This window comes from Rhinoraja longicauda, chromosome 3, assembly GCF_053455715.1.
Source record: "Rhinoraja longicauda isolate Sanriku21f chromosome 3, sRhiLon1.1, whole genome shotgun sequence".
In the NCBI taxonomy this organism is placed as follows: Eukaryota; Metazoa; Chordata; class Chondrichthyes; order Rajiformes; family Arhynchobatidae; genus Rhinoraja; species Rhinoraja longicauda.
Genome location: NC_135955.1, coordinates 77,592,900 through 77,606,346, shown reverse-complemented (window position 1 = coordinate 77,606,346; position 13,447 = coordinate 77,592,900). Strand labels below are relative to the sequence as shown.

The following is a 13,447-nucleotide window of genomic DNA, read 5'->3' as shown; positions in this document are numbered from 1 at the left end:
GCCAATGATTCACTACTTGCAACGTATTACATTCTTCGCGAAATCCTACAGGTTGACTTGCGTTTAAATAATAGCGCGTTGTGAACACACGTATTCTTTGCAGGAAAATTTGACTATTTAAGTGAACAAAATTATACAGGCATTAGAAGATCACCATTAGTTGTAAAATTATTCTAAGGCAATGTCTTGGCTTCGTTCACTTTAATATATCCGCTTTATTATATAGTTGATGGAATAGAACAATGCTGTAAAGAGAAATATCGGGGGGAGATGAGCAGCAAATGGATTCCACCACCAAGACATGGAGCAAGTATTGATTTCTTTAATTACAGAATAAGAAAATCTCCAAGAGATCCAATCTCTTCTTTCATAAAGATCCATAGTGACGTGAAATCTTACTTTTTATTATCCCATAAATCAAAAAGACTCAAACTTCATCAATGCATACCATGGTGTGATTTTTGCAGGCCCACCAGGTGTCACTCTATCAGTTAAAAGTATAGTTAGACAATAGACAATAGGTACAGGAGTAGGCCATTTGACCCAGCACCACCATTGAAGGTGATCATGGCTGATCAATCTCAATCAGTACCCCGTTCCTGCCTTCTCCCCATACCCCCTGACTCCGCTATCCTTAAGAGCTCTATCTAGCTCTCTCTTGAAAGCATTCAGAGAACTGGCCTCCACTGCCTTCTGATGCAAAGAATTCCACAGATTCACAACTCTCTGACTGAAAAAGTTTTTCCTCATCTCTGTTCTAAATGGGCTGCCCCTTATTCTTAAACTGTGGCCCCTGGTTCTGGACTCCCCCAACATTGGGAACATGTTTCCTGCCTCTAACGTGTCCAACCCCTTATTAATCTTATATGTTTCAATAAGATCCCCTCTCATCCTTCTAAATTCCAGTGTATACAAGCCTAGTCGCTCCAGTCTTTCAACATACGACAGTCCCGCCATTCCGGGAATTAACCTAGTAAACCTACGCTGCATGCCCTCAATAGCAAGAATATCCTTCCCCAAATTTGGGGACCAAAACGGCACACAGTACTCCCGGTGCGGTCTCACTAGGGCCCTGTACAACTGTAGAAGGACCTCTTTGCTCCTATACGCAACTCCTCTTGTTATGAAGACCAACATTCATTTGGCTTTCTTCACTGCCTGCTTCCTTTCAGTGACTGATGCACTAGGCAACCCAGATCTCGTTGTACATCCCCTTTTCCTAATTTGACACCATTCAGATAATAATCTGCCTTCCTATTCTTACCACCAAAGTGGATAACCTCACACTTATCCACATTAAATTGCATCTGCCATGCATCCGCCCACTCACACAGACTGTCCAAGTCACCCTGCAACCTCATAGCTTCTTCCTCACAGTTCACACTGCCACCCAGCTTTGTGTCATCTGCAGATTTGCTAATGTTACTTTTAATCCCTTCATCCAAGTCATTAATGTATATTGTAAATAGCTGCGGTCCCAACACCGAGCCTTGCGGTACCCCGCTAGTCACTGCCTGCCATTCTGAAAGGGACCCATTTATCCCCACTCTTTGCTTTCTGTCTGCCAACCAATTTTCTATCCATGTCAGTACCCTACCCCCAATACCATGTGCTCCAATTTTGCACACTAATCTCCTATGTGGGACCTTGTCGAAGGCTTTCTGAAAGTCAAGGTACACTACATCCACCGGCTCTCCCCTGTCCATTTTCCTAGTTACATCCTCAAAAAAGTCCAGATTAGTTAAGCATGATTTCCCCTTCGTAAATCCATGCTGACTCGGAACGATCCTGTTACTGCTATCCAAATGCTCCGTTTTGAAATATATCTCTCTTAATAGTAAATAGTTCATTATCCTCAATGATCACCAAAGTTATAGAACTGCCATCAAAACAGTTGTCAATACTGTTGCATTATCTTTCAATAGCCTACACACCACTTTGTTTAGGATCCATAGGAACAAAACTCTTCAAGATCTCATTTGCATCTTGATCAAAGTTAGGACAAAATGGCTGAACTTTATGGTGAGTGGCAGTCTTCATATTAAAGAGACATTTAAACAAGTGTGACATGAAGCAGCACTTGTAAAGAGAATTTGGGGGAAATCAGGAATCGCTCTTACAGGAATGTTACCATATCAGCATGTTTAGTTTCTCAGGCATCGAAGTAGATTTGGCATGCCAAGAGGATTCACCCAAACCTCTATAGATGCACTATGGAAAGTATTCTGATGGGATGCATCACAAACTGGTCTGGCAACTGCTCTGCTCTTGACCGCCTAAACCTGCAGGGAGTGGTGGGTACAGCCCAGTCCACAAACTTGCCACTTCCAGCCATCCAATCCACCTTCACGGTGCATGCATATAGAAGGCAGGAGATATCATCATGGATGCCTGCAACCCTGGCCATTCACTTTTCTGTTTTCTACAACTGGGAGAAGATACAGAAGCTTGAAAACCAGGATGTCCAGTCTTAAGAAAAACTTCTTCCCTACTGCTATCAGTCTTCTGAACCAATCACCTCTTTCAAACAAGGTGCTACCAGTCATAACGAGAGTGTTTCAGTATAGGAGTAAAGAGGTTCTTCTGCAGTTGTATAGGGCCCTGGTAAGATCACAGCTGGAGTATTGTGTACAGTTTTGGTCTCCCAATTTGAGGAAGGACATCCTTGTAATTGAGGCAGTACAGTGTATATTCACGAGATTGATCCCTGGGATGGCGGGATAGTCATATAAGGAAAGATTGAAAAGACTAGTATTCACTGGAGTTTAGAAGGATGAGAGGGGATCTTATAGAGACATATAAAATTATAAAAGGACTGGACAAGCTAGATGCAGGAAAAATGTTCCCAATGTTGGGGGAGTCCAGAACCAGGGGCCACAGTCTTAGAATAAAGGGGAGGCCCTTTAAAACTGAGGTGAGAAGGAACTTTTTCACCCAGAGAGTTGTGAATTTGTGGAATTCTCTGCCACAGAGGGCAGTGGAGGCCAAATCACTGGATGAATTTAAGAGAGAGTTAGATAGAGCTCTGGGGGCTAGTGGAATCAAGGGATATGGGGAGAAGTTGGGCACAGGTTACCAATTGTGGATGATCAGCCATAATCACAATGAATGGCGGTGCTGGCTCGAAGGGCTGAATGGCCTCCTCCTGAACCTATTTTCTATGTTACTCTTAGTCTTAACTCTATCTTATTTGCTTATTCCATTATTGCATTTTTGTTTTCTCTGCAGATTGCACTGTAATATTTATATCATTCTGCTGTTTTGCATTAGTCATTGTATTTATTGTTTTATTTTTCATTATCATTATACCATGTACTGGATTTCATTAAAACAATGAATTACAGCAGGACTTAAACTACATTCAAGCTTGCACTGATAAGAGACATTTACCATTTATGCCACATAAATGCTACAAGGACCAGGAATGTGGGTTAACATATGATGAGTGTTTGACGGCACTGGGCCTCCACTCGCTGGAATTTAGGATGAGGGCGGATTTCATTGAAACTTACTGAATAGCGAAAGACCTGGATAGAGTGGATGTGGAGAAGATGTTTCCACTAGTGGGAGAGCCTAGGACCAGAGGTCATAGCCTCAGAATTAAAGAAAGTTCCTTTAGGAAGATGAGGAGGAATTTCTTCAGTCAGAGGGTGGTGAATCTGTGGAATTCACTGCCAATGAAGGCTGTGGAGGCCAAATCAATGGATATATTTAATGCAGAGCTAGATAGATTCTTAATTGGTATCGGTGTCAGAGTTTATGGGGAGAAATCAGGAGAATGGGGTTAGGAGGGAGAGATAGATCAGTCATGATTGAATGGCAGAGTGGACTTGATGAGCCGATTGGCTTAATTCTGCTCCTATCATTTAAGAGCATGAATCAATACGTTTATTGGCCAAGTATGAAGATACAAGGAATGTGCCTTGGTGCTCCGCTCACAAATGACAACACAAACATACAGTTAACAATTAAGAATAAAGCATAAACGCATTAAAACAATAAGGATACACCATTACGGTCTATACATGTGGGTGAAAATAAACCAGAGCAAAAAAGAGACTACAGACTTTGGTAATTGAGTAGAACTATCACTCGTGGCAAAAAGCTGTTTTTATGTCTGGCTGTGGCTGCTTTGACAGTCCGGAGTCGCCTTCCAGAAGGAAGTGTTTCAAAGAGTTTGTGGCCAGGGTGAGAGGGGTCAGAGATGATCTTGCCCGCTCGCTTCCTGGCCCTTGCAGTGTACAGTTCGTCAATGGGGGGATGGTTGCAGCCAACAACCTTCTCAGCTGTGCGAACGATCCGTTGCAGCCTCCGGATGTCGTGCTTGGTGGCTGAGCCAAACCAGACCAAGATGGAGAAGTTGAGGACGGACTCAATGATAGCAGTATAGAAATGGACCATCATTGCCTGTGGCAGATTGTGTTTCTTCAGTTGCCGCAGGAAGTACATCCTCTGTTGGGCCTTTTTGACTGTGGAGTCATAGAAATATAGAAACATAGAAACAAAGAAAATAGGTGCAGGAGTAGGCCATTCGGCCCTTCGAGCCTGCACCGCCATTCAATATGATCATGGCTGATCATCCTCCATGTCGATGGTGGCCCCCCCATTTAAGGTCCCTGGAGATGATGGTTCCAAGGAACTTAAATGACTCCACAGATGTGACGATGGTGTTGTTGATGGTGAGTGAGGGGAGGGGAGGGGGATCTCTTCGAAAGTCTACAATTAGTTCCACTGTCTTGAGAGCATTGAGCTCCAGGTTGTTACGATGGCACCAGGACGCCAGCTGTGTGACTTCCCATCTGTAGTCAGATTCCTCCCCATCCTGGATCCGTCCAATCAGGGTAGTGTCATCCGCAAACTTGAGGAGCTTGACGGAGGAGTCTGTGGAGGTGCAGTCGTTGGTGTAGAGAGAGTAAAGGAGAGGGGAGAGTACGCAGCCTTGCGGTGCTCCTATGCTGAGGGTCTGCGGGTCTGAGATGCGCTTTCCCAGCCTCACATGCTGCTTCCAGTCCGTTAGGAAGTTGATGATCCACTGACAGAGGAGTTCAGGCACAGTCAGCTGGGAGAGTTTGTAGTGTAGGATCTCTGGCACAATGGTGTTAAAAGCAGAGCTAAAGTCGACAAACAGAATCCTGGCAATAGGTCCCCTTGTGGTCTAGGTGCTGGAGGATGAAGTGCAGGCCTAGATTGATTGACATATGAACCATTTGTGCTAATAAAGAAGTTAAACACTTTCCTTTGACCTGCACCTAGAGTATTGTGTGCAATTTTGGTCTCCTAATTTGAGGAAGGACATTATTGTAATAGAGGGAGTGCAGCGTAGGTTCACCAGGTTAATTTCCGGGATGGCGGGATTGACATATGATGAAAGAATGGGTTAACTGGGCTTGTATTACATAGAAACATAGAAAATAGGTGCAGGGGGAGGCCATTCGGCCATTCGAGCCAGCACCGCCACTCATTGTGATCATGGCTGATCATGCACAATCAGTAACCCGTGCCCGCCTTCTCCCCATATCCCTTGATTCCACCAGCCCCGAGAGCTCTATCTAACTCTTTTAAATTCATCCAGTGAATTGGCCTCCACTGCCTTCTGTGGCAGAGAATTCCACAAATTCACAACTCTCTGGGTGAAAAAGTTCCTTCTCACCTCAGTTTTAAAGGGCCTCCCCTTTATTCTAAGACTGTGGCCCCTGGTTCTGGTCTCCCCAAACATTGGGAACATTTTTCCTGCATCTAGCTTGTCTAGTCCTTTTATGATTTTATGCATCTCTACAAGATATGGTATGAAGCTGGAAGAAGCTGGCTTTTACCACAGTGTTGACTTGCTTCTAAACCTATCCTATCCATGTACTTGTCCAAATGTTTCTTAAACATTGTGATAGTACCTGCCTCAACTACCTCCTCCAGTAACAATAAGGTTAAAACACTTGCAACAGCCAGAATGCTGCATAGATGATTCCCTGATCAGAAATGCTAGTTTTCACATAATTTGATTAACTTCACATAATATTTTTAAAAAGCATAGAATTGAATGTAGGAAAACTATGGGACCAGTTAGCATCACAGGTATAATACCAAAGACGTGTGATCCCGAATCAACTGCACCACTGTAATGTTAAGGTTAAATTAGACTTTTTAGCTAAAATGGGGTTGGCTGCTAACAGTCCCTATATCGAGCAAGCAGATTAGTTTAGAAAAACAATTAGGTGCTTATGAAAATAATTGGGTTTACATGGAAGAACTAGTAAATCATGGCCATTGAGGACATACTGTATAAATAGTAAGTCAAGATAAACCTTGCTTCCCAAAAACATATGAGATTAGCTCAACCCTGATATAAGAAATAACACCTTTTCCCATCAGCATGGCCAAGTTAGGCGAAAAGGCCTGCTTCTGTGCTGTTTGACTCTATGACTAAGTGATGTAAGCAATCACTAACAGTGCTATCAATTACCACTTACTCTCTGAACTTCTTTGGATTCTTTTGGAATTGAGGATGACATGCTTGTGGATTATGAGGCGATCAATGAACTGCAGACTCTTCCATTGATGGGACAGGAGATATTTGACCATGCAGACAGGTAGGTATTTTGCGAGATGGTGTGCTTCTGCTAGTACCTAAGTACAGCTTTTCAGTGCACCCCAATAGAAAATAGACATAGACAATAGACAATAGGCGCAGGAATAGGCCATTCGGCCCTTTGAACCAGCACCACCCTTCACCGTGATCATGGCTGAACATGCACAATCAGTACCACGTTCCTGTCTTCTCCCCATATCCCTTGATTCCTCTATCATTAAGAGCTCTATCTAACTCTCTCTTGAAAGCATCCAGAGAATAGGTCTCCACTGCCTTGTGAGGCAGAGAATTCCATTGCTTCACAACTCTCTGAGTGAAAATGTTTTTCCTCATCTCCGTTCTAAATGGCCTACCCCTTATTCTTAAACTGTGGCCCCTGGTTCGGGACTCCCCCAACATCGGGAACATGTTTCCTGCCTCTAGCGTGTACAATCCCTTAATGATCTTATATGTTTCAATAAGATCCCCTCTCATCCTTCTAAATTCCAGAGTATACAAGCCCAGTTACTCCAGTCTTTCAACGTATGACAGTCCCGCCATTTTTGGAATTAACCTCGTGAACCTACGCTGCACTCCCTCAATAGCAAGAATGTCCTTCCTCAAGTATGGAGACCAAAACTGCATACAATACTCCAGGTGTGGTCTCACTAGGGCCCTGTACAACTGCAGAAGGACCTCTTTGCTCCTATACTCAACTCCTCTTGTTATGAAGGCCAACATTCCATTGGCGTTCTTCATTGCCTGCTATACCTGCATGCTTCCTTTCAGTGACTAATGAACTAGGACACCCAGATCTCGTTGTACTTCCCTTTTTCCCAACTTGACACCATTCAGATAATAATCTGCCTTCCTATTCTTACTACCAAAGTGGATAACCTCACATTTATCCACATTAAACTGCATCTGCCATGCATCTGCCCACTCACACAACCTGTCCAAGTCACCCTGCAACCTCATAGCATCTTCCTCACAGTTCACACTGCCACCCAGCTTTGTGTCATCTGCAAATTTGCTAATGTTACTTTTAAATAGCTCAAGGTCCTCAATAACATCGTTCATGCTCTTCCTTAACTCTGAGTAATCATGGGGCAGAGATTCCTGGGAGATAGTAGGGATGTGTAACTTTTTTCAAGCTTTGAGTATATCCTTTAATTATTTTTCACTGTCTGCCCAGTAATCTCCACACATGACAGAGCTAGGTATACAGTTTCAATTTCAGAAGTCTTGTGTCGGACACGTGACTAGTCCAATAGCACCAACTGAGATTAACTACGCCCTCAGTCCTGACTATGTTGGTGAGACCAGACATTCATTGATAATCGATGCACTGTGCCCTATTAAGTTTCACTAGAACTACTTGGCTCCACCTCATTACAATAGTCTCTGACCATGACTGCAAGAAATTGCAGAGTTTGGGATGCAGTCCATTCCATCATGTAAACCAGCCACATCTCCATCAACTCCATCTACATTTCATGCTGTTTTGGGAAAGCAGCCAACGTAATCAAGGCCACTCACACCCGGTCATTCTCTCTTTTCCACTCTCCTGTCAGCCAAAAGATACAAAAGTTTGAAAGGACATACCACCAGTTTCATGAACAACTTCTTCCCAACTGTTATCAGACTCTTGAATGGACACAACTCTGCTTAGGATAAATTCCCAACCTTTTAATCTACTTTGTTGCAGCTTTTGCACTTCTTTTTCATCTGTATTTTCACTGCAGCTGCAACACCATATTCTGATATTTGTGTCCTTCCTCTTTTGCATGGCTTATTGTACTCAGGTATGGCATGATTGTACTCCTACATGGTACGATTTGCTATCTGGTCACACATGACAATAATAAACCAATGTCAATATCAAAATATCAATAGCAATACCAACATGGAGCAAATAACTTAATTCCAGAGATCACATGAAAGTTTTTGCACTAAAGTAGCATTGATTGAGAGTGGCTCAAATAAAATTGAAATCAATGAGTCTCACAAGGAAAATGCTTCATTAGATGATGGTTAATTAGCTCAAGCCTAGAACTTTGCGACGTGCTACAAGGGTTCTTCAGGGCGCTATCTGGACCCAACCATCTTCAGCTGCTTCACCAATGACCTTTGTTGTATCATAAAGTCAGAAGTGAGAATGCTCACTTATGATTTGCAACTCCACTAAAATAAAGAGAAACATGAAACAACCTGCAGACTTGGGCTGATAAGTGGCAATCAACCATCATACCACTAAAATGACAGGAACTTACAATGTCCAACAGGAGATAGTCTAACCATCCATCTTTGACATTCAACGACTTTACCATCGCCGAGACCTCTACCTTCAACATTTGAGGATCAAAAACTCAAATGGATCAGCCACATAAATATAGAGGTTACAAGAGCACACAGAGGTGGGGTATCCTATCGAGTAACTCATCTCTTGAAGCTCCAAAGTCATTCAACACCTGCAACCTCTATCGCGATGAAGGTCAAAGACAGAAGCTGAATGGGAACACCATCACCCATGGTTTCTTCTATACGATTCAAGAGTGAGACGAAATACTCTCGCTGAGTGCAACTCCACCACCAAACAGAAACTTGAATCCATCCAGTGGAAAGCATCTAACTTTATTGACACCCTATTCATCAAATTAAACTTTTTTCCCTCCATCAATAGCACAAAAAAAAATGCAAGCCATCTGAAAAATACATTGCAATTATTTGCCTTGGTGATTCTAACAGCACCAGCAAAATCTTTTTGACTGCCAAGAAGGACAAAGGCAATAATTGCATGAGAATACCATCACCTGCACATCATATTTGGAAATATATCATCGCTCCTTCATCCAACAGTTATGTGGGAGTACCTTCACTAGATGGACTGCAGCAGTTCAATAAGGTTGCTATCCATCACCTTTTCAAGAGCATTTATGAACGAGTAACAAACGTTCATGTCATAGGAGCACAATGAGGCCATCAAGTCTACTCCATCATTCAATCATGACTGATCTCTCATTCCTTCTCAACCCCATTCTCCTGCATTCTCCCCATAACCTTTGAGGCCCTTATTAATCAAGATTCTGGCAATCTCCGCTTTAAATGTTGGCTATTTTGGTGCCACCCACATCCTAAAAGTCACCTTTGCCCATGGCTACTCTTCTTTCTTAACTGTTTTGACTGCTAGATCCTTAAGTCAAGATGAACCAGGCCATTCTTCCAAATGTAGGGTTTCAACCTGAAATGTCAACTATTCCTTTCCAACCACAGGTGCTGTGGACTTGCCAAGTTCCTCCAGTGGACAGTTTGTTGCTCTAGATTTCATCATCTGTGGTTTTTTGTGTGTCCACTCTTCCTTCAAGCCTCTCTTCATTTGGTTAGGTCACAGGTGCCCCTACTCACATGGTTCCCATCTTAATGATCCAAACAAATCCAAAGAATCTCATATAACATATTTTCTTTTCAAGCTGTAGTCAATAAATAACAGCCTGACGTGCGTTTTTATTGTCCAAGTGGTCCAGTGCAGAGTGGAGAGCCAATGAGATTGCATCCTCCTTTGACCTATTGTAACATTAGGCAGGTTGCAATGGATAGAGGTGCTTGTTGAGGTAGGAATTAATATGCGCCATAACCAACCTCTCAAATGGACGTTTATTACAACACACGTTAGTGCCAACGGTCGATAGTCATTGAGGCATGTCACCTTACTTTTCTTGGGCAATGGTAATAATGATGCCCTCTTAAAGCAGATGGGAATTTCAGACCTCAGTAATGTCGCAAAAACTCCTGCCAGTTTTAAGAACACGACCAGGTATACCATCAGGTCCAGACACTTTCCGAGGGTTCACCCCCCAACCGAAGGATGTTTAAGTTCGTCAACTCCTTAAAATGAATGTTCAAATGCCTTCATAATCTTACTCTTCACATCTCTGCAATCTTTGCCATCTTAATTCTCATAATTTGATCATTACCAAATTTAGTAATTCCATCAATGATATTTCGTAATCATACCACTTTATCAGACCAAATTTATCAGATGCTAATCTATTTGGCTTATTACATTTTCTAACATGACCTTCTTGCAACAACCTTGGAATAATTTAGCTATGTTAAAGGAATTGTATCATGGATTGTTCCATTATGTTAAAGGAATGGCTTGGACATCTCGATTAAACAATTAAGCACAAGACATATTGCAACTAGATTGAACAATCAGTTTCATAATCTTCAAATGGAACAGTCAAAATCTGTGTACATAATACCTTTCAATGCAGTGGAATTTCTGTCCTTTTCTTCTGGGCCATCTGGCTGGTTCTGTGCCATGGTTTTCCACACGAGTGAAAAGATGCAAATCACTTGGTAAACGAGCATCCAATTAGTTTTGTCTCTCCAACTGACTGAAATGAAATGAGACAGAAGACTTTATTACTATATCAGTCTGAAGAAGGGTCTCGACCCGAAATGTCACCCATTTCTTCTCTCCCAAGATGCTGCCTGACCTGCTGAGTTACTCTAGCATTTTGTGTCTACCTTCGATTTAAACCAGCATCTGCATTTTTTTCCTACAGATAATTGTGATGACAATTTAGAAAATATTTAGAAAATATGAAACAACCCAGCAGTTACTTTGGTATTACAATAAGTTACTCTTTTTTAAAAAAAATACACAAATGGCTTGAATGTTTAGAAATTTGGAGCAACCAATTGATCAAGTTAAAGCAACCTTGATGATTTGTTTACGTCATAGAAGCCAACATTGAATTTATCAGTATGACGCTCATCTATAAGATGTTAATATTATTGGTTGATTAAATATCGTTAGAAATAACAAGTTTCAAAAATGGCTGGAAACACCATTGATAATGACATTACCAACACCAAGATCTCCCAAAAATCGCTGAAAATACCCTTGAGAGTGACATTACTGGCACCAAGATCTCCAACATCCACATCCTGACTTGGAACTCAACTGGATCAGCCACATAAATACAATAGATACAAAAGCAAATCAGAGGCTGGATATCCCATGGCAAGTGACTCACCCATGGCTTTCTACCACCTAAAAATTGAATTTAGTCTAGTTTAGTTTATTGTGTTCCGAGGTTCTCTAAAAAGCTTTTGCTGCGTGCTAACCAGTCAGCAGAAAGACAATCTTGAAGTCCAGTTTGATTAAATACTCTCCATTTTCCTGAATGAATACACAGAGGCATAGCTCTGTCAACGCTGAAGAAGCTTGACACTATTCAGGACAAAGCCACCTACCTAATTCATGCTCCATCCACCTAGCTAATTAACCATTCCATTTAACACTACTGTATAGTGGCAAGAGTGAAAACAATCTACAATTCACTTCAGGAATACTGACAGCATCTTCCAAACTTGTCTCCTCTACTACCAAGGCCAAGAATGCCTCCATTCCAGTTTCCTCACCATCCCTCCTGACTTGAATGTATTGCCGTTCCTACACTGTTTAAATCCTGGAACCCTACTAACATTTTGGGAGCACCTGGGGAAGGATTGCAGAAGGTCCACCACCACTTTCTCAAAGGTATTAGGGATGGGGAGTGAATACTATCTTTGCCTGCAATACCCAGATTCTCCAACTGACCCCCCCCAAACACCAATAAAAATACAAAGTAATTTCACATTACTGAACTCCTACCAAGTCTTAAAGTTCATTAACAAAGTACTCTAATGAGCGTCAAATATAAAATCAGCTTGGAATAAACATATTAAGTATTGTTTTGAATATGTGTGACAGAATAAGACATAATCAAATCTTTTATCAAGCTGTCACCAATTATAATGAATGAATTTCATTTTCCATTACCTATATATCATATAGGCCTGAAAACAGAATTCTAACTATACTTTTTAATTCCTGTGGCAATTTGACACAGTAAGAAAACGTTATCCTTATATTTTAATGATCTTGAGTTTTATTTCCCACGCTTCACAAAGTAATTAGCATCAATTTTAAGGACATTAAATTAAATAATATGAATTCTTTTAACCAAATTATGTTTTATTTATGTTGTTTAAAGTTTCATTTGGAACTGAAAATATTGCCTGTGGTCGGCATTTTAAAACCTCTTCAATTCCATCGTTTGGGATTCTCGTTAGATGGAGAGATCCAGAAAGGAGGGTTGCATCTCCACAATTCTCCATTGCACCTTTGGGGCTTGTAGATTGCATTGTTTGTTTTTCAAAACAGGGCAGTGAAATATAACAGGGCCCTTTTCATTTTGAAGGGCCAAGGCAAGGTGGAGTTGGTGCCTGTGTGTATGTGCGCCTACACTGTCGCTCCGTGTCGAAGCTCAGACCTACGACCTTGGGGTCGCTGTCTGTTTGTTTTAACCGCCTGGCGAGTGGGCGGCTTGCCTCTTGCATGCCCCAACTTGCTGCCACCCGCGATCCTTGCCACACACTTGACTCGCAGCGCAGGAAAGTACCCAACACGGCAAGGGAAGAGCAACCACATACCGTGCCCGACACAGCACAGTTTTCCGCCGAATATCTCTCTCTCTCGGACCGTAACGCGAGATATCTTCACCGCCTATATATAGATACATATATATAAATATAAATATTTTTTTGCGCTCCCTCCCTTCCCCGATCTCAAGCCAAATAATGGAAAGCGATACCGAAAGTGACAGAAAAGACGGACCGCCAGGAAGAACTAGCTACAGCGGAAGCGGAACTGGGCCGTCGCCATGGCAATCCGCTGGCGGGAGCGGCGGGGCGAGCGTGAGGCCAACGGTCGCGGCGGGTTTGAACAAAACCGTAGGCACCCCCGCGCGGGTGATGGCGGCGCCAGGGGGACGAGGATGGGTCGGGACCCTCCTTCAGGGCCAGACTGGACATCAATTTTGGTAGTGCATG

General features: G+C 42.4%; 1 protein-coding gene across 2 annotated transcripts in view; it reads right to left on the bottom strand.

The window, feature by feature from the left end:
* The window catches only part of arb2a (ARB2 cotranscriptional regulator A), a 378,083-nt gene extending 364,841 nt beyond the window's left edge, over positions 1-13,242 (bottom strand). For both annotated transcript variants that reach the window (XM_078396498.1, XM_078396497.1), the window contains exons 1-2: positions 13,049-13,242; positions 10,828-10,962 (exon numbers count right to left, since the gene is read on the bottom strand). In XM_078396498.1, coding sequence (XP_078252624.1) covers positions 10,828-10,936 — 109 coding nt within the window. In that variant the 5' untranslated portion in view covers positions 10,937-10,962; positions 13,049-13,242. The remainder of the gene's footprint in view (positions 1-10,827; positions 10,963-13,048) is intronic.
* Positions 13,243-13,447: the final 205 nt, after the last annotated feature.